Below are 22,004 nucleotides of genomic sequence, written 5' to 3'. Positions count from 1 at the left end.
TCAATACTGCTCACTCACGAAATCTTATAAAAATCAAAATGTAAGATTGTTGTTAGAGGCGGGTTGGTGTGGGAACAAAATACGTAAATTTACAAAAAATATATATATATTCCTAAACACATCATGGAAATGAATTTAAATTTTAACAAAATCCCCCAACTTGAAACCTAATTAAAAGTTACAAGATCGTCGTTGATGCTGTCTAAATATATTGGTTTTCCTACCTTAAGGAGCGTTAGCGTTGGTGTTTCGTGAGTGTAGTGCAGAAATGTCGGAAATTTAAAACACAAGTACAGAGTTTTGTCTGATATTTGAATTTGAACATCTGTTTGTTTTCCAAGTTCCAGTGGGAGTGTTGTCCATCATTATAAGTTCATGGTATGTATTTCAGGGCGGCATGATGATCGCAAACGACAAGCAAACCTCTAAGGTATATCAATCGATTGTCACCTGTTGTCAAAAGCGGTGTTATTGATTTCGTCTCCAGTTGGACTTCCTCAGTCGTTTGGAAATCTCACGGAATAGCCCGAGCAATTCCGAAAAGCCTACACTGGGGTCCCTGTGAGCTTTAGATAAGCATACCACAGCCCGAGACATGAGAGTGTTCCGTTCGGCTATCAGTTGAGTCCGGAAATAACGGTCGCATTCAAGAGGTCGACGGGTCCTCCTTTCCCGCTTTTCAATAGGCTTTTCCCGGATATAAAATCTAGCAGGCGAACCCACGGCTCATTCGACTGAAGGCAGCTGACGAAACAGTGACGGTAAGTAACGCTCCCTCCATAGTGTTTCCCATAACATACTTGCTCAGGAATTCGTCCCTGCCTCACCACGTTTACGGATAAGCTGTGATCCGTGGATCTCTCGTGCGTCTTACAGCGCTACAGGAGACCGCGTTTTATCGGAATTGTCAAACCCTCGTTGTTACGCATTGTGTTTATATTGTGTTTCTTTTAATGTTTTATGTACTTGTGGGTTGTTTGGATAATCTATAATATTTTCGCTGCACTTTTGTTCTGGGATATCGATGCATGTGTCATTTCGCCGCACGATTCACCTTTGTTGATACCCTCGGGCTCACCGCGTGCACACACAACTCTCACGGGTTGAAGCGAGGGCAGGAAACACAGGGTCACGTGACCTCATCAATTTCCAGGGCCGTGTAGATTAGAATTTCCGCTGGTCATGACAATTTTGTGTGCTATAGGAAAGGGTGGGCTTGCACAAGGCACTTACACACACATGTAGCAAAATGCCGATGGAAATTAATGTGGAACATTACTACCGTCATCTAGCATAGTCGTACATAACATTTACACACGGATATGAAAATACCTGTTGATCGATATGTTGCAATAAACTCGACACGCACGGGATGTTTTTGACAGCCCTAGCTGTTGTTGACAGCCCAAGCGTGCAGCTGGGCCTTATTGCAAACTTTCTGAAAAATGTTTCATAATTCCTGTAACAGCATCCTGCAAAAATACATTTAAAAATTCCCAGATGGGTTGTTTTGTGCAATTAGGTTATACAACTATCTCCGGTGATGTTGTTTGACGATAATAGTGAAATTTGTTTATTATATTATTTTTTATAACTGGCGTTAATGGGGCGGTGTGGTAGCCTAGTGGTCAAAGCGGTCACTCAACATGATGTTCGCCACTTTCGATTCCCGACATGGGTACAATGTGTGAAACTCTGGTGCCAATGCCGTGATACAGCTGGAATATCGCTAAAAGCGGCGTAAAACTATACTCACTCAGTCACTATTTCCGAACTACTAACGGACGTATGATTCTGAAGATGGGGTGATGGGGTTGCAGCTGAGATGGTTGGTTGGGAGGCTTGTTTGTGGTCGAATATCGCTCCTAAATCTGCTATTTAGCTGACGAGTTTCTGTCCGGTGACATGTGCAACAGACGTGTATGTCTAGTGTCGCCTGATAAAGCTGGTACCCCTGATATATTATTGAGCTCATCACCACCAGTCGTATGTCACTCGTTTTTCCCGTAAATGGGAAATGTATTACCATTGAAATATGACTGTACAGCCTCACTTCCTTCCCACAATGCGTCGGGCTGATTGTCGGCCCGTACACGCTCCGCAGCAACTATATATAGTGTCATGGATTGTCCGGTTGTTGTCCAAAGTGATGTATGTGTGAGTGAGTGAAGACCTTTCAGGACATATCAGTATTTAGTGAAAACCTCTCAGAGTATTTCAGTATTTAGTGAGTGAGAGATCCTTTCAGGATACGTTAATATGTAGTGAGCGAGCGAGTGAAGCGTATTGCTGCAATCGTTTTAGTTGACAGTTTTGCATACTGGGCCTAGATTTGCGAAGCTCTCTTAGCGTTATGAAAGTCGTATGGGACATACATTAACATTAAGTTACGACTATCTTAGCGCTAAGAGAGCTACGAAAATCTACACCCTGCTATGTATTTCTATCGCATATTCCAGTGACAAATATCCTCAGCACTGACACATAAAATAGGTAAAACATAAATCCCATGCAATACCAGGTTTCGTAGGATTTTGCTATCTAAATTCCCCTTTCTTGGTTGGCCGCAGTTACGCAGTATATGGCGACGGTGTGTAAATAATCGAGTCTGAACCACACAATCCCGTGATCAACATCATGAGCATTGATCTATGCATTCAGTCAGTTGCCTCTTACTACAGATATGGGTTGCTGAAGACCAATTGTAGACCGTATCAAACAGATGGAATATATATCTGTATACCAGTACTACCACTACCAAAAATACTTTATATCCACAAAACACCGAAGACATAGTATTAATTCAGTATAACCTTTCACACTGTCTGATGTCGGTCAAAGATACGAAATCAGTAAACGTTATATTATCACGCTGTGCTTATGATATGAATATATGGCATTGTATTTTCTAAACTTTGCAAACGAATTTATTGTCACAACATTGGAATTACTGTTGGCCATTTGAAATCCTGTTTCAACATCTAACTAAGCGTTCCGTTATCATTGGGAGTACTAGGATCTGAAACACTCTCACGGATCCAGGGAAGGGAATGCGTGTATCTTTACGCTGCATATAAGCAATGTTCCAATTCTCAGTCAAGCGTGGTAGGGTTGGGGTTCATAATCTGTGGTGACTCATTGCAGCATGTTGGACAATATATAAATTGGTGGGTGAATCTTGTTTTAAGACGTACTTGTATCAGGACAGGCAATACATAATCCCTCTGGGCCACGGAGACTCACTGGTTGATAGCATGAGCATGTAATTTGTTATCGGGTCGCCAAGTCTGTCTGAACTGAAAGTGTTTAACTCCGACTTCTCAAGCGCTGTATTGATCAATATGTAGTCACTTACTTTGAGTGTAGTGTTTGTTTGTACATACGTAATTCACATGATTAAAACAGTGTCAGTGAGGATTTCTATTTGTAATTAACGTAAAATATTAATGAATCCAGTCATTATTGTACTAACATTTTATGGTGCGTTAATCTACGTCAGATGACTATACGCCACTCTGCTACACGAGACAAAAATAGCATTGTATAGAGGAGATAACAACTTTACGTAGTTTAGGAGCGATTTGGGGAGATAACTGTTCACATATCCAAACTTATATAATTTTGTTCAGAAGTCTGGATGACGGAGTGTACAACTTGAAGTCTCAAGGGGGAGGTGGGGTAGCCTAATGGATGAAACGTTCGCTCGTAACGCCAAAGACCCGGGTTCGATTCCCCACATGGGTACAAGTGAAGCCCATTTCTGTTGTCTCCCGCCGTCATATTGCTGAAACTGAACTAACTCCCTAAAAGTACGAAGAACGTCAAATGTGGAACACCATTCGCCAAGTCGTGATCCATGCAATAACCCACGTCTCACTGTCGTTAGGGAACACTTGTCAATTTCCTAAATACAACTGTCATTCAAATATGACCTTTCACATTTGCTGATGAATAAGTATTACATTATCTTGACATCCGTGACCAGTTATCGAAACGTACAGAATGATCTGGGGAACTTGGTTATAGAAATCGTGTAAGTTAATGACTTTAGTAACCCGACACGATGTTGCTTCGTAATCCGACACCTGGGTGTATTACGGGTCAATACTTTCAAGTTCAGTCAGTGCTCTATGGAAGGAGATAGTTTTACGGCACATTTAGCAATATCCCAGCAATATCAGGTATAGTCTTTATAGACTGTACCCATGGTGGAATCAAACCCAGGTCTTCGAAGTGACGAGTGAACGCTTTAACCACTGGACTACCCAGCCGCCCCTCAAGTTCAGTCAGACTCAATGAGAAGAACTTGTTTGTTTTCCATAGGCGCAGGACATGTAGTTCACGTTTTTCTTCTAAGTAAACTTAGAGTGTTATTCGTTTTACTCTTTCACTGAGTCAAACAAACCCAAGTAGGAGGTCGCGTCAGATAACCTTTGAGATTAAGACCAATCAGAACATAGTGGACATTCGCACATACCTCGAAAAGGGTTGTACCCGAACGATTCCGAATGCTATTTTCCGTACGATCGCTTCTGGATGATGCACCATTCGTAACTACTCGTGCCATTCCTGAAAGCCCGATGTCCTCTTGTAGGTCACGGAGAGAGACGAGTAGTTACGAATGGATGATGCACATGGAACACGCTGCAACTCAACAGTAAACAGTCGCTGAAAATTGCGTTTTTGTCAATATTCAAGCATGTCAACTTGCTGATATGACCATATCATCTGAAGGCCCTAAGGATATACATGTATGCTGCAGGTTAAATATCTATGTTTTATGCGGATTTTCGATTTTTGAGGGATCAGTGTAAGTGACTGGGCAATTTTGTAAGTCCCGTCAAATCCTAAACAGTAATTGTTGTCTGATTGGTTAAATTTGGGCGGTCATGGGTCGCTCAAAGTTTACCTGACGCGACCTCCTACTAGGGTATGTAGGACTCAGTGTAGGAGTGTAACGAATAGTACTGAGACTACGTATACTTAGACTTTTTTCTTCTTTATAAATTCAATTCTGTTTGGGACACTGGTGCGAGTGGTCAGGCGGATCTTCTGGTCGTCAAACCAATAAACAACCCTGTCTCCAACTGAGCTTACACGTTTGTATGGGCACCTAGCGGACGGTAGAATAGGTTAGTGGTTACAAGCCCGGGTTCGATTCCCAACATGGATATGCAGTGTGATTGTGTGCATAACCAGCGTTATGAACTGGAAGACATCATTCACTATATCAACATGTAATACTACTAATATATTAAAGCTAGCAATTTACAGACACATGAATTCAGTTCTGACAGGGGACGGTGGGAGTAGGCTGGTGGTTAAAGTGTTGTTTCGTCATGCCGAAGACCCGAGTTCGAGTCCCCACTTGGTTACAATGTGTGAAGCCTATTTCTTGTGTCCACCGCCCTGTTATTGCTGGAATATTGTTGAAAGCGGCGTAAAACTATATTCATCCACTCACTCAATTCTGACAATAATTTAATTGATGACAAGTGCTTAATCGGCGTAAAGAGGTCAGTGGCCCTATGTCACTATATAATACTGAACTGTAGGGACCAGTAGCAAAATCATGTATTACCAGCTGAGAGTGCTAGTCTAGAGTCTAGCTGACCGCTAGACCATACACACTGACAACACCGTCAGCTGATATCGTTCAGTGATGGTCAGTTCAGTTCAACCGATCTACCCACATGAATACGAAAAGAAAAGGACCCGTGAAACCTTCTTGTCTGTATCATATTTTTGAATATCTTGATGTGTGCGGAACGATTCGGAATGACAACAGCTGAAACATATCATTTACAATGCTTTATGCTAAGAGCAGTGACTTCAGCTTTCCAATAGACAGCCTTTATGTCAAGCAGTGTTCTTGCAGCAGCCTTTGATTTCCGCATCGGTGTTTTGACCAGCTTTCGAGCGTGGTTTTGCTGTGAAGATTCCCTACAGCCTTCCACGAAACGTTATTGGGTAGAGAATAGAGCGTTCAAGGACCTTGTGAATATTTCAAAGGGTTTCATGGTATGCATGTGGAGGGCATTTCCGAATTTGTCGCATCACCGACCGAAGTGTTGTCTGGAAAAAGTCCTCTTTTGAGACCAGTTCAGAGCAGAATACGCTCACCTTTTCATATATCCTCAGTCAGCACTTTTTGAAAGGGATCCTTAAACAAAATCGTATATAGTCTGTGTCATACTGTGAAAGGTTTTCGTAAGTTTTATTGACACCAAGCCTTATCCCCCTCAGGCAATGAACTTTCGGTCTGTCGTGTTTCTGGACTGTTGTATGTGCGCGTTTCATATTAATTGAAATTCATTTAATTTCCGAGTAATTGAAATAACCCAAGATTGGTCTCACTGTGACCAAATGACCAAGCGATCGATCATATTTTATTATAATAGAACACAAAAGATTTTGGAACTACTGTTATAGGTTTTGAAAATCTTGTCAAAGGCACTTATTTTCGAAGTAGTCAGGGCCGGAAAATGTGTATAATTTCTAGGAAACACTGTTCACTGACTGAATAATTCTTGAAGACACCAGGAAGTTTAGTCATCACTTTGCAAGTTTCATCATGTAGTACGCACCTGGAATAACAACATTTATACGAAAAATTGAAAAATGACGCTAACAAAGTTTATTCGATGAAACAATGAAGTTTACGCCGCTCTTAGCAGTATTCCAGCAATTTCAAAGCGGGGATATCGGAAATGGGTTTCACACACTGTACCCAGCCTTCGTCGTGACTATAGCCACAAGGCTGCCCCATCGCCCCCTCCTGCGATAGTAACATTTCAGGAATATACATCGGAATATACATCGATTTCTATCTTAATAGTTGTGAAGCTGAGGGTTTTCAGTGCATTCACGTTTCGCTGCACGACACGAAAATGAATGCACCTAAGTGTAAGGACGAATGCTGGTGAGCTACCCTTGCTCCAAGGTTGTACTGACTTACAAATATACGGATGCAAAGAGATACCATCCTTTACATTGTAGAAAAACGGACAGTTAGGACGCCACCCTTTTATTGTTACATCATGATTTATATTATATATATTACCGAAATTATGATTACGATTCATTAATGCCTTGGAGACGTGTGTAAGTCTTCGGGCGGCCTAAAAGGAAGTGTCCAACGAGGAAGTCATTGATATCCCGTGATATATACTTCTAATTGTGTTGTGCGATGATTCAGAAAACCTACTATAAGATGATCTGCTTCCATATATGCACGGGCGTATACTCCCGTATTATTGCGTTACCGGGTTTCCATAGAGCAGTATTGCTTTCTCCTACTCACACGATTGCTTGATGCTGGACAGTGTTAAGACTGTGGTCACGTCCAGGTAGGTGTAGGAAGGAACTGATGACTGTGGACCAGGATATCTGTTAGGCTAGCACACATTGGTGGAGATATACTAGACGTCATTAATAAAGGGTCAAGTGGTAGAAAGCACACGTAAATGAAACATTTTCAGACATGAGTGTGTCATCATAACGTTTGCTGTGTTGACAAACGTGACACATCGTGACATGCAGACAAAAAGTTCAAACAGCACTGGCAGACATCACTTGTACAGACCAACACCCCAAAATGAAAAGGACAAACATGAAGTACTCGGTCTTTCGATATCTCGCGCGTCTAAGACACCGGTGAATCTTGTTCCCATGCTCCTTATCAAGTTAGAAGCTCGCGGAATCGCATTCCATTCCTCTGCTAGAGCTCTGTGGAGTCGTGGGAGATCCAAAAGTGTTGACCCGACGATTGTGTCCACCTCAGTTGAGCTGAGGTCTGGCGAGCATGCTGGGCACTCTATACTTTATGAGGCCCAGTGTTGTCTTCTTACAGTACTGAGAGGGTCGACCATAATAGCCATGCATAGCTTGCAGGAATGCTACTTCTATAGCAACCAGAACCTCATCCCGGTAACGTAGTCAGTTAAGATTACCGTCGACCACGTGCAGTACTTCCAGTAGGAGTTATTCCTGTTCAAAACATGACCGAACCTCCGCCAAATCGGTTGCAACTGTGATTCGCTCGCCATTGCGACGATAAATCCTCCGATCATCTTGGAAGGACAAACTGAATCTTCTTTCACCCGTGAAGAGAAGACGAGACCACTGACGTTGGTTCCAGCGGCCATGATGTCTACTCCATCTCCATGATGGACATGGCGTCAGTGGTGGACGAACTGCAAGTCGCCTACAGCCCTGTTGCCCTTAAACGTCAACGAACAGTGCTCTTGGATATCCTTACATTGTTAACATTGAACTGGTCTGTCTAAGGATCTGCTGCGTTAAAGAATCTATTACTGAACGCAGTGTTGATCATGTTCCTGTCAGGTCGGTCTGGGGCGACCTGGTCAACGTCCATATTCTACCAATACCACTCTGACTCTTATTAAAGCGAACAGCAACCTGCTGCTGAGTTTGACCAGATTCCAATGCCTGTGGCATGACATCTTCAGCAAGTCTCAAAAACGACTCATTTTCAGAAGCGATATTAAACAGGTAATTGAAGAGTGAACGACAATGAAAATGCATCGATGCATGTGTATTGTCCTCCACTTTCCATGGATAGATCGACTTGCACGTGTAAATCATTGATATTAAGCGGCAGATGGATTTCAATATTGACAGCGTGAATAAAAGTATGCCATTTGTAACGGATATTTCGGACATTAAAACACATATCAATAACATTTCAACTGTCTGATATGTTTTTCAACACTGTTAAGAAAATTTATAAAACATTCAGGTGTATATATTTCAAACGAAAATTTAAAAACTTTAAGAAATAGTGTTATTAGCAGCTTGACCCGTCGTTAATGACGCCCAGTATAATTATATTGAACACCAAACGTTACGCATTTGAATATTTTTGTGACAATTTTATACAGAAAACTGAGGTCATCTTCTCTTTACAGTATTTCCCAAAATATATATCTTCACTGACAGTTTGGTTCATTATATAGGGATGTCAAGGTTACGCTGCTTCCAAGTGAGTGAGTGAGTGTTACACACAACAGTGTTGCTGATCACAAAACAGTGTTATATATTTCTGTTGGACACACCAGAATGACATGTAGTCCCCAGAAACATTGTTGTCTGATTTGAAAATGTTTGTCTGAAAATTTGATAGCGTGGAAACCAGAAACATTCTTAACGTTTTAGGGATGAGGCCTTCTAGACTCAGGTAGCCTTAGTGCAGTGTTAACGTTAACCTTAGTAAGGGTTGCTTTGTGAAAGGAGCCATTAATTCGGAATCAGTTTAAATGGAATTTGGGATTCAGAAGAATGATGGGTGGCAAGCAAATAAATCTCTTTTAGCTCTGACGTATTCGCGTAATACTGACGTATGTAAAATAACCGTTATGTTTCAGTTTTCGATATTTCCAAATTTCCTCGTAATTGGGAGGTTCTGTCTCTGCGTTTATGGAGGGAATGATTTATTCTCGAAATCTGTGTTAATTAATTCTCGGGATTAACTGGTGAGCATTGACAATCAGAATGAACCATAAGACGGTGTGTCGGGGATTCAACTACTGTATTTAAACAACTCGACCTGACCCACATACGCGCTGAAGAGTGGGGACTGTGACACTGACGAGGAAATCGATTTTGTTTCCGACCCTCCTGCCTAGAGTTGACCTGCCTTCCACGACGCCGAATACAGGGAAGCACATACACACGTGAAACTAAATTCAGTAAACTCCTCCCACGCCCATATACAGACATGACATCACTGCGGTGCTTATACCATTGACCATTGGGTTTACACGTCCAGACTTTATGGTTTACAGGCTCTTTGGACAAAACCTAAAATGTAGCTAAATCTGTATGGAAAAACATCACTCACATCCTAACATCTGACAATTTCGTACAGGTGTGTCTTTGTGTAGGAAAGGTAATCCACGTTTTCTGACGACGCCTAAGTAATGTGTAAAGCTTTGTTTGTTGTTGTTTATCAGCAATATTCGAGAAATAATCGAGACTGGACCAAACAGTGCAGTGATCATGAAAATCGATGACATATATCAACCACATCAGTGAGCCTGCCCACACGATCCCGTCTGTCTCCTCTAGCGACTGTCATGGGTACCTGGGCCGAGATTTTCAAAGCTCTCTTAGCACTAAGCGTAAGTTAATGCTAATGTATGACGCTTACGATTCTCTTGTCGCTATGAGAGTTTCGAAAATCTAGGCCCTGAAGTTCAAATTTTACCCGGATCTTTACGTCGGTGCGCGTACATGATAAATACCAGGTGACATGTTGCAATCAACTTAAGGACATAATATTGTATGCTTCAGTGTTATGCACTCCCGGTTATAAAGTATGGGAGCCTCGCCCAACTTTGATAGGAATCTATAAAATGTGACTAAAATATACACACATTCCCATATGGTTTATTGCCGCCATTTACGACACTCACTTAGTTTATATATTATAAGGCGCAACGACATCACATCAGACACTATCCGCTTGTTGAGGAGAGCAGTAATGTAATAGTTGTAGGCCTTGTTATGGTCTGAAAGTGTTTTGGACCATACGAACTGGTCGCCAGTGAAGTATAATACTGTTCAAACCCAACTCACTAGCCCAAGACACAGCATCCTGCACAAGAGTGATAAGGTGGAGGCGTTATGCCACACTACCAGCAATATATTATACAGACATGTTACAGTTTGACCCATCCTCTCCTGGGATGAGTGAGTATAGTTTTATGCCACAGTATTCCAGCAATATTCACGTCACCAGAAATTGGCTTCACTCTCTGTAGCCATGTAGGGAATCGAACATGGGTGTTCAGCGTGACGAGCAAACGCTTTAGCCATTATACTACCCCATCGACCCTCATTATCTTCTCTGAACGTTTCTCTGGTGATCTGGTTAACAGGTCTCTTTTCGGAAACTCTTGTCGTTTCAAGTCGTGCACGTAAACATTGTCTTTGAACAAAATATAATACGAAAGAAAGGAATTCGGTATAGTTAAAAAAATATTAAATGGTTAATTCCATTCCTGTTTGTTCTACTTCGAATTTTTTTCATTTACTGAAATTGGATAACATAATCAGCGGTTAAAAATGCTGTTTAAAAAAGAACGTTTGTAATTTGCGACACTTGAGCCTGCGCATCCTTTGGTACATTACTGGCGGTCAAAAAAAAAACCCCAACAAAATCGATATCTGGTAACTTAGTTTTATAATGGTTGGTGGCTTGTGTGATTATAAGTGCGGTTTTCTTTTAGCAAATATGTTTTTTATATACTTATCCTTTTCTCGAGTGAAACTAGAACGGAAAACAGAAGCTTCGTGGTCTTACAGTGTGTTTCATTTCAAGTGGAGCAGTAGGGATGTCAGGTGGTTAAAACGTTTGCTCGGCACGCCGAAGGTCAGAGTTCAAATCTCGAATTCAATTAATCTCACTGTGAAACTGGGTTGTAAAAAGAGAAGCTTTGTCGTCTTCCAGTTTATTTGATTTCATACAAGTGAAGTTGAGGGTTGGACTTGGTGATGCTTGTTGTAAGAGGCGACGAAAGTGATCAGATGGTCAGGCTCGTTGACTTGGATGGCAGATGTTATATTGTGTCCCGTTGTTCATACTGCTGATCATTGGATAGTCTTGTCCGGAATGAATCCATTACATTATGTCACACTCATACATTCACCGCACAAAAATCCAATCACCCTCACAATTATACAATAACCCGTACACTCATCCAATCACCCGCTTTCATTCAATCGCCCTCACACTGATAAATACCATCCAATTATACAAATCCCGCACACTCATCCATTCACCGCACAATAATCCAATCACTCTCCCAATTATACAATAACCCGCACACTCATCCATTCATCGCACAATAATCCAATCACTCTCCCAATTATACAATAACCCGCACACTCATCCATTCATCGCACAATAATCCAATCACCCTCACAATTATACAATAACCCGCACACTCATTCATTCACCGCACAATAATCCAATCACCCTCACAATTATACATTAACCCGTACAATCATCCAATCACCCGCTTTCATTCAATCGCCCTCACACTGATAAATACCATCCAATTATACAAATCCCGCACACTCATCCATTCACCGCACAATAATCCAATCACTCTCCCAATTATACAATAACCCGCACACTCATCCATTCATCGCACAATAATCCAATCACCCTCACAATTATACATTAACCCGCACACTCATCAAATCACCCTCCCAATCATCCAATCACCCGCTTTCATACGATCGCCCTCACACTGATAATCACGTCACAATTACACAATAACCCTCACATTCATCCATTCACTGCACAATAATCCAGTCACCCTCACAATTATGCAATAACCCACACAACCATCCAATCACCCGCATTCATGCAATCGCCCTCACACTGATAATCACCTCACAATTATACAATCATTCGCACAATTATACAGTCACCCGTACACTCAACCAGTTTCCAGTCTACTCACACAAACACTCAGCGAGACTGACCACCCGATACCGTTAGTCACCTTTTTTATTTTGTGGCAAGCATGGGTTGCAGAAGACCCATTCTATCCCGGATCTTCACGGGTCTCATTAAATACAGAAAATATGGACGTGTCATCAACCATAGGTGTCTTGGGGTGTTCCTGGTTGCGTCGCCTGCTCGGTCACTACATGGTCGGTAATCACTTTGGGCAGGAAAACTCGCCTCACAGGAAAATGTAACCGAACTGTATGATTCAAATATCCTTCCGCATGCAACACGGCCATGCTATCAAATACTACACCGACTGCTGCCCTAGTTTCGTCAGCTTAAATATAGTGGCATGGTATTGTATTGTACTTCTATGATTATGGGAGTAACGGGAGTGGAAGTTTATCATGTGTTAATTTTCCGCGTCAACGTCAACTCGGACGAGCGAGAATTACTGAATTGTCAGAACTACAATCGATATGATATATCTGCAGTACAGTTCTCATCTGAAGTGAGTACCTCTTGGGCGAGCCTGTGAATTTAAGTTCACATCGTGTCCACATGTGAGCAAATGTTGTCAAAGAGATTTTGGACAGTGGGTGGAGGGAGCTAAATGGTCAGGGATGGTGAATGGGTATGAGACGAGAGCGAGGGAACTGAAAAGTGATTGAGATGATATGTGGTTGAGCTGTCCAGTGGTTGAGTTTACCAGTTGTTGAATATACCATTGGTTGTATTGTCCAGTGATTGAGCTGATCAGTGGTTGAGCTGTCCAGTTGTTCAATATACCACCGTTTTTTTTCGTCCAGTGATTGAATTGAACAGTAGTCGAGTTGACCAGTGGCTGAGGTGACCAACGATTGAATTGACCGGTGGTTGAGATAACTGCGGTTGAGTGGAGTGAGTGAATTGGTGGGTTAAGTTGAATGCCGCACTCAACAAAAATCCAGCTGTATGGCGGTCTGTTAATAGACGAGTCTGGCCCAGACGGTCTAGTGATCAACAGCATGAGCAAAGATCTGCGCAATTGGGAACCGATGACATGGGTCAACCAAGTTAAAGAGCCTGACCACCCGACCCCGTTTGTCGCCTTTGATGGCAAGAATGGGTTGCTTCACGGGTCGTGGTTGAATGGGCTGTTGGTTGAACTGCCCAGTGATTGAATTGACCAGTGGTTGAGCTGATCAGTTGTTGAATTGACCAGTGGTTCAACTGACCAATTAAATAGTGGGCGAATTGAAAGCTGAAAGACTGAGTGTTTGGATTAGTGATTTAGTTGACGACATGAATGCGTATTTGTCATACATTCGATTCTATTCATTCCTGCATGTTCAAGGCGCTGCGTTATAACCTAGATAAGTTGAGTTGTGCCTTCTCAGCTCAACGGGGATCAAACTCGAGTTGACGACTTGATAGAGTTAGAGATAGATGAACCTGTAAGCTGACCAGTAAGTTGACCAGTAAGTTGGTTTATCAATCGCTTGGCTATTTCGTTAAGTTACTTGATGAACACGTTTGTCAGCGAGTGGTTTGACTCGTCAGTTATTTAGTGAGTTGACAAGTAACATTGGAAGTTTATCGAGTTGACTTGTGAGTGAGTTAGCCAGTGTGCTGACGAGTGGAAGAGGTGGCTGACGAGTCTTCAAGGGACTTGGTGATTACCAGTGAGTAAGTAGGCGAGCCGGGAGGATGTTACTGTCTGGAAGATATAACGATGACCGGATTTCGATACAACATTATCGTTTGGCTGTAGCTTCTTTCGATTTCGTCGGAATATTCATTTTCTCAGCAAAACGTTCTTAAATTCATTTCACAGCGTTCTTATTTGCCATGTCATGCAACGGTGAAGTATGGAACTTTTTTGAATTACGTACGGGAAATTTCGGTGATTCACGTCCTATACATAGTCCGAGAGAGTTTCCGCGTGTGGCGTCAAACCCGGATGAACGTAAAGAAAGTAGTCGGGCAAGTGTGCATAGACTAGTAACTGTCGGTCCTGAGGCAGTGTCCCGTATCACACAGTCATACACAGGATACGATGGAAAAATTACCGACGATGGTTAAAGCATTTATGTACAGGGTACTATGATAGACAACCGACATATTACAGACAAGGTATGTATTTATCACCTGCTTCGTTCTGAGCCATCTTCGTTGCCAGTCATCTGGTCAGTCAAATAATCAGTCGAGCTGACAGTCATCGGGTAGTATCACACTGTAAGGTTGGGATTCGCTGGATCGGTTAATTGCACGTTGGTCAAACATTGGTTTCTGTAAAATTTAGTCAACAAAATGTGAATCTGTCAAACTAGTCATTAAGTGTACAAGTCCAATCCGTCCGCTCAGCTTTGTTGTGTGTAATAGGAAATCACGCCTTCGGAAAGTAACTGCAGTGGAAGCTGTCTAAACCGGTACTCACCGGGACTGAAGATATAATCCTCTTTAGACAATATGCCGGATTGTAGTACTGATGATAAATGTGCAAGTCATGAATGGGGCTTAGATTTTATGCCAGTGTTGAAAATATGCCGGATTGGACAGATACCGCTTTTGACAGCTTCCTCGTAGGTCGTTCATTCGCGGAGTCACAGCAGGTTATATAACGGATATCCGACAGTCTGCACTGGTAGACCATAGTGGATGTGAAGTTTGGATGATTTTCATATAGTTGGTTCTACATGGTGCAAGCCTTTGGTGGCATCTCTATTTTCTAAGTTTTGGACAATAGAGCACCATATATGTCGGTGTCTTGTAAAAGAGGAGATTTGTACTGATTTTATACCACTGTGGCCTTCGGCATGGTTCTTCACGATGTCAACCGCTTGATTCAATACCGAGAATCGACCATGTACCAAGGCAGTGATGTCATGTAATTATAGGTCATTGTGGCGTGAATGAACACGCTCACTCACTCACTTTCATGTCTGTCACTGACTGACTGGCTGACTGACTAAATGAATGAATCACTCTGACCGATCCACCCACACACCAATCCACCGCTCGCTCGCTCGCTCGCTCCCTCACTCCCTCACTCGCTCCCTCCCTCCCTCACTCACTCACTTGCCAGACACTCAGTAACCGATCGTTGTCTGCAAAATACAGCAGGAAAGTACGAAATTATGCGTTATCGAGATTCCGGTGTAGAATTGACAAGTGACGTATTGTTCCACGACGACGGTCTACTTCATGTAAGAGAGAAGGTGATACAGGTCCTGGATGTAAACCAACAGGCAAGGCTATGATGCTAACAAATCTAGAAACGTTATCGTGGCGAACTGATATTAGGACACATGACCACAGTTGTTTCCTCGTATGCCATGGGGACAAAACAAATTGTGGCGACAAAGACGTCATGGCCAAAGATGTACCAAGCGGTGTTACATGCAAATATTGCCACAATACTGAAATTACCTCCTTGCTCAATTCACCCAACTCTAGAAACGTGGAATTAGACCATTTCAAGCTCTGTGCCCTACACATTAACTGCATGGAACTAAATATATAAGCTTTCGCATGAAGCTTCGCTGTCATAACAAATGAGATGTGACTGTGAATAGATCTATGTTGTCTGTTAAAACGAATTTGCATATTTTTCTTACCGATCAAGCGATTCATTACCTAATATATTTTTTATTTCCCGTTTCAGCTTCCATTATGTAGCTACAAGAGTTGTCCCCCTTACCTCAGTGCCTTGACGATGTCTACCCAAGAGAGGGAGCTCCTGATGAGGCTCCTGAAACAGTCAGTGCTAACGCTGTGCCGCGAGACAATCTCATTCCAGGCCAAGTTAGAAATAGACGGATTGATATGCATCACGGTGGAGGATAATGCCCAGCCAATGGTAGTGAAAATACACGAGTACGTACAGAAAAGCCTACGTTCCTTTTCTTATGGAGATTCAACCCTGGGACTGGAAATCCCGCCGTCAAAGAAGAGCAGACGAGATTTGTTTCATGATGGCCTTGTCGTGAATAGTCCTGCTGAATCTTCTGACGGTCTGAATATGTCGGACCTGTCTGTGGAAGAGTCGGGGCAGACGTCAGCAACCCCAGACGCTGCTGCAGGTCTTCAGTCTGGATCACGACCTTCCTCAGCCCCTTCCCCAGAGGAGAGCCAAAAATCAAGTGAAGGTACTGCTCGCCTATCGAACAGCCTCGGTGGAGGGAAAGACGATGGAACAGAGGACATTGAAAAACCCGATGACGAAGAAAGGAGCGACAGCGCAGAACGAGACTCCAAGCTGAGTGCATCCTCAGCTCCTAACACCAGTCTCATCCCAGCAAATATCCATGCTCACAGTTCGGCTATGACCCACCCTCAAGGACTTTTGTGTAAGCGCTGTTTCACCATAGTCCCTGATGCCTCATCTTTCGACAGCCACAACCTCAGAGAACATTCTCTCTTCACCTGTAAGATCTGCTTCAAAGGATTCACGGCAAGGAATAACCTAAAACGTCACTTTCGGCTCCACACCGGCGTACGTCCGTACAAGTGTACGATGTGTGGGCAGGGATTTACGAGAAAGGATGACCTGAAGGCCCACGTGCTTCGACATTCCTACAACAAACCATTCCGGTGCGGACTCTGTGGAAAAGGATACACAGACAGGTCGTGCGTGAGGAACCACATGGCCAAGGAACACCACACCAGGCTCCTCCACGTTTGCCCACAGTGTGGGGAAGGTTTTAACGACACAGTGTTGTTCTCCAGTCATAAAAAAGCACATCCCGAATTTCAGAACTTCCAGTGCGACGGTTGCTCCTTTATTGGTATCAACTCGTTGGACCTTATGAAGCACACCCTCACCCATTCTACAAAGTCGTACGCATGCAAGCCTTGCAACCAACAGTTCACGGATCCTTTTGACTACAGCTCACATCTGAAGAAACACAAAACTGATGAGTCCTTCACGAGTTACCGCTGTTGCTTCTGTAACACTGAGCTCAATACCTACGAACATTTTGTGAGGCATGAGTACTCCCATGCTCAAAGTAGACCCCATTCGTGTCATTTCTGTTCCAAGCAGTTCCGTTATCCGTCGGACTTGAAAGCTCACGTCGCTACTCACACGGAACCTGTGAACCTTGCCACAGCACCTCGAAGTAAAAGCCATGATCAGGAGCCTGAAAGCAACAGCACATCCTCTAGTCAGTATTGGTGTACGGAGTGTCAAATAGGCTTCGCCTCGGAGGACAGTCTTCATGGACATATCTACGAGGCTCATGAGTCCCAGAGACTCAGTAGGGACTCAGAACGTCAGCCAGAGTCAGATGGACCAGCAATGATTGAACTTCGCAAAGAAGACATTGATTTTCCCAATGATGTTGCTGCTATGAAGATGACACCTGATTCGGTGGAATCTAGAGCTGAAACTAGTGTTTCAGACAAACATGTTCCCTCAGTCACGGACAACATCCCCATGGTCGATCTGTCGAAAACCAAACTGCCTCATTTGTCGGCCTTTGAAAGGAAATCTTCCTCAGAAACCAGGCCGAATTTGTTCGTGGGCCCAAGAGACATGCCTAAGTCTGAATCTATGTTATTAAATGGTGAACCCGTATCTGTTAAAAGAGAGATCCCAGACCATGATGAGGAATTGCGAGCTCTCCAAGACGACTTCATGCCCTCGAATAATGACTACCCAGGATCCCCTGGAAATGACTCTGTCGCAAATTCATCATTCGACGGTGAACAGCCATCTGGTTCAGGAGTAAAGGAAATTGTTTTGGAACGAATCCACATCCGGTCGCCAGGGTTTGAAAGAGTTGTCACCCCTGAAGTGCTCTTTCGATCCCAGTCTGCTTTCCAATGTCAAGTCTGCAAGGAGAACTTTGTCGACTTCACTAACTTTGAATTTCACAGTAGCAACCTACACAGACGATTTGTGTGTGAATATTGCGGTAAAGTGTTCACGGCTAAACCTAACAGAGAGCGTCACGTCCGCTACCACACCGGAGAAAGGCCGTACAAGTGCGACCTCTGTGATCAGACATTTTTCAGGGGAGACGACTTGAAGTATCACCGCACAACTCGACATTCTGGCGTCAAGCCTTTTCGATGCAACGCTTGTGGGATGACATTTGCATGGGCTAAGGACCTGGAGAGACACATGAAGCACTACTGTCATTGATATGAAGAGAAACTAAATTCACGGGTGTCCGTTATAAGCTATGGTTGAGCAAAGGGTATGGTTGTTTAATAAGGCTCAGGGGCTGAAAGTGGTCAGGAAGTGTTCCAAATAATTACGTTTATTGTTCCATATACGTAACAAGTGAACATTGGTTTGCTTTTACCTTTGACGATAAGTCAACATATTGCAACATATATCCCTGGTTAGCCGATCGCACAGTTCAACAAGGATCCCTATCTGGTGGTACTTTGAAAGAGGTATTGTCATTGTTAGTCACGTGATCAATATTTGACATTAATAATATCTAAACAGTCCTTGAATTCATCCGGTAAGATGGTCATTTTCACAAGTGATAATGAATGTGTTTAAAGAGGCACGAAGTTTTCTATTACTATATTGGAAGGAATTATTGGGTCACTGACGTAAGTTTGTGTCGACGAGGGACGGTTTTCCCAAGAGAAACACACTGGCAGACACAAACCGTGACTGCGATGTAACTGTTCGAACCTCGCCGCCACATTATCCGGTCTGCTTTTGATATAGGCCTGGGGCCCGTTTCACGAAACTCTCGTAAGCCTAAGATCTCGTAACTTTTCTCGTAGCATCCACAGCTCCTATGTTACAGTATAGGAGGTACAATGGCTACGAGAAAACTTACGAGATCTTAGGCTACGAGCGTTTTGTGAAACGGGCCCCTGTAATCTATATGGCATCGTCACTGATAAACGTTAACGTGACTTCTGTCATAACGTCCAAGCTTCCATGTGCATTTGTGTTGGTGCTAATTGCTCAAAATAGATATGTCTGTATTTTGAGGTTTTATATACTACAAGGTGCGGTGATGATCATGCCAGTATTAGTTGAGTATTGTGTTAATTATTCATCGCTGCATTGTGATCTTGTATCTGTGGTTGGTCCAGTCTGGTTTTCATAAGTGCAACTGCGTGTGTATAAGTTGACTGTTTACTCTTTAACGGCCGGAACACGTGGATCAGTGCTGAACTGAGGTCGCCCCTAAATCAATAAAAAATGCCTGTACTCGAACGTGTTGTTTTTAAGAAATAGGTAAAGTTTAAACATGGTGTTGCAAGCAACTGATTCCAATTTCAATTATTGTCAGTTTTAGGTCGATCGGATCGATGATAATGAGTTTAAACGTGATGTTGCTTAAATGTACGTTTTTAATTTTCATCCTACTTAATTTGAATTTAGTTTAATATGGGGGGTTTTGTTGCTAGAAGGATCATACAGTTGATCTTTGTTAATTTCTCGAAATCTCGTCCTCGTGCCCCAGATCCCCGTGCTAGACATGGGCGTCCCACATACTGTGAATACAGACATGGGTATAAACATGGTGATTTACGAAGGTCATCACTGACAAAGTGTTCCAAATTGAATTATGATGATGCCAAGTTTAGATACTTTACCAATCAGCCGAGACCAGGTCATTAATTAGTACCGAAATTGATACTTTCCTAGAACACAAACTGGAAAATTTTGCTTGCTTAATTGATGAACATAACAGAGTTATCCGACCCTTATCGTGTATTTATCTCCTTAAGGTATGCAGCACATAGTATTACTATAGAAACCGCAACCGAGATTTTTAAAAGATATTTTTATAGAACTAACTGACATAATTTCTAGTTCAGTGAAACAAGTGCCTGTTACAGATTGTTATTTACAGACAACAAAACTGTTACGTCAAGAGTGACTCATGTTAAAATTTACGCCTTGATATTCGAGATACCCTTTCAACGCTGACGTTACAGCTGACTGAGTCAAGTCAAGTTTAGCTACAATATGTTTTCTCTTGTACCCGATATCGAATATACTTATGATAATTCTCGAAATACTGCGTCCGTGATATTCTACTGTCCTTGTTAATATATTTTCTGCTCATTCACCGGTAAGTTATTTTAACATGTTGTGGTTTTCTTGTTGATTTCGTTATGAAAGGTGCCAGGATGTACGGTTATATGTGAAAAGATAAATGTCGGAGTCGGAGGAAAAAACGAAATCTGAGTAGAAAATAGTATTCTGGAATGCCGAGGAAATATTTCGGGAACATGTAGGTTAATGTTATTGACCGTATCTTTAGGTCTTGAGATACCGTTTCGGGAAGGAGGTGGGTTGTATTGGGCACGCGGTATATTTACCGTCGTGTGGTCGTATATTTGGAAAAGTACGGTTATTGTTGATATATGATCATCGTCCACAGAGCATTGCCCATTTTTTAGTTTCTTATGGGGCAATGTGATTGAAAAAAAGACGCCACTGCACCATTTTGTGTTTTTAATATTCACGATTAAAAATGAAAACTTGTTTGTTCTTGTATTAATTCATCTCGAGTTGCGTTATCTGGCTGCCCCAAACCTTTAACATGGGCTTCTTCCAAACTGTTTCAAGTTGATCACCAAACCCGTGTTTGTTGGTGGGTTGCACAGAGACAATTCATTATTCCACAACTCTTCAAATATTCCACAATTTTGAGTGAGGGAGTGAGTGAGTGAGTTTAGTTTTACGCCGCTTTTCAGCCACAGTTTTGAAGTGTAATTGGTAGTCATTATTGGTAAACATTTCTACATAAAGAAAACAATAAAAAATTGCAATCACTCAAAGCTGTATTACCTTTAATTAACGTAGGATATTTTGGGAGGCAATCGTTGTCGACTATTGCCGTCTAGTAACGCATGGTACATATTGTTTTGCAATGGTTTGAGTTACTATCTTTTAATTACGTGTTAATTATCAATTATTATTATATTAATTACTTAGAGGCTTTGCTACTCTCTGTCACTCACTTTCACTGTGTGTATTGTTTGGTGTTTGGGGCCACTTCAACAGTATTCCAGGTAGATGACAGCTGCATGTGAATGATCCAGCTAAAACCAACTAAACCAGTGATTAATATTCCGAGCAAAGGCCCTCGCCTTCGGAGAACGTTGACGTGCTGTTAACCAGGTTTCCAAGCACTGAATCTATTAAGTCGCATGTTGCAACAAACGCTACAGTTTTAACCCGAAATCCACACAATGTCCATGTGACCTAATATACTAAGTGCTAGTCACTTACAACTTACGATTTCATTTATCCGGATGGACGGTGGGGTAGCCGGGTGGTTTAAGCGTTCGCTCGTTACGCCGAAGACAGGGGTTCGATTTCCCACACGGGTGCTATGAGTGAAGCCCATTTCTGGTGTTCCACGCTGCGACATTGCTGGAATGCTGCTTAAAGCGGCCTAAAAGTAAATTCACCCACCCATTTATTTGGACGCTCTTGAATTGGAGCGAGTAGGATGGTCCAAAAAAAAGACCGATAATGATATTAGTGAACATATTTTTTGATGAACTGTTTTCGAGAGTTTCAAGACAGACCAGATTTAAAACT

The 22,004-nt window shown here is 42.4% G+C and overlaps 2 protein-coding genes across 2 annotated transcripts in view; both read left to right on the top strand.

The window, feature by feature from the left end:
* Nucleotides 1-22,004, top strand: part of LOC137271892 (fibrillin-1-like) — a 79,865-nt gene that overhangs the window by 21,146 nt on the left and 36,715 nt on the right. The window lies entirely within an intron of this gene.
* On the top strand, nucleotides 548-20,935 carry LOC137273948 (zinc finger protein 271-like). The gene is made up of 2 exons (XM_067806869.1): nucleotides 548-761; nucleotides 16,131-20,935. The coding sequence occupies exon 2, from the start codon at nucleotides 16,182-16,184 to the stop codon at nucleotides 18,612-18,614; it is 2,433 nt and encodes an 810-aa protein (XP_067662970.1). The 5' UTR covers nucleotides 548-761; nucleotides 16,131-16,181; the 3' UTR covers nucleotides 18,615-20,935.

The sequence above is a fragment of the Haliotis asinina genome, chromosome 2, assembly GCF_037392515.1.
Source record: "Haliotis asinina isolate JCU_RB_2024 chromosome 2, JCU_Hal_asi_v2, whole genome shotgun sequence".
Taxonomy (NCBI): domain Eukaryota; kingdom Metazoa; phylum Mollusca; class Gastropoda; order Lepetellida; family Haliotidae; genus Haliotis; species Haliotis asinina.
This window is presented reverse-complemented; position numbering and strand designations above follow the sequence as displayed.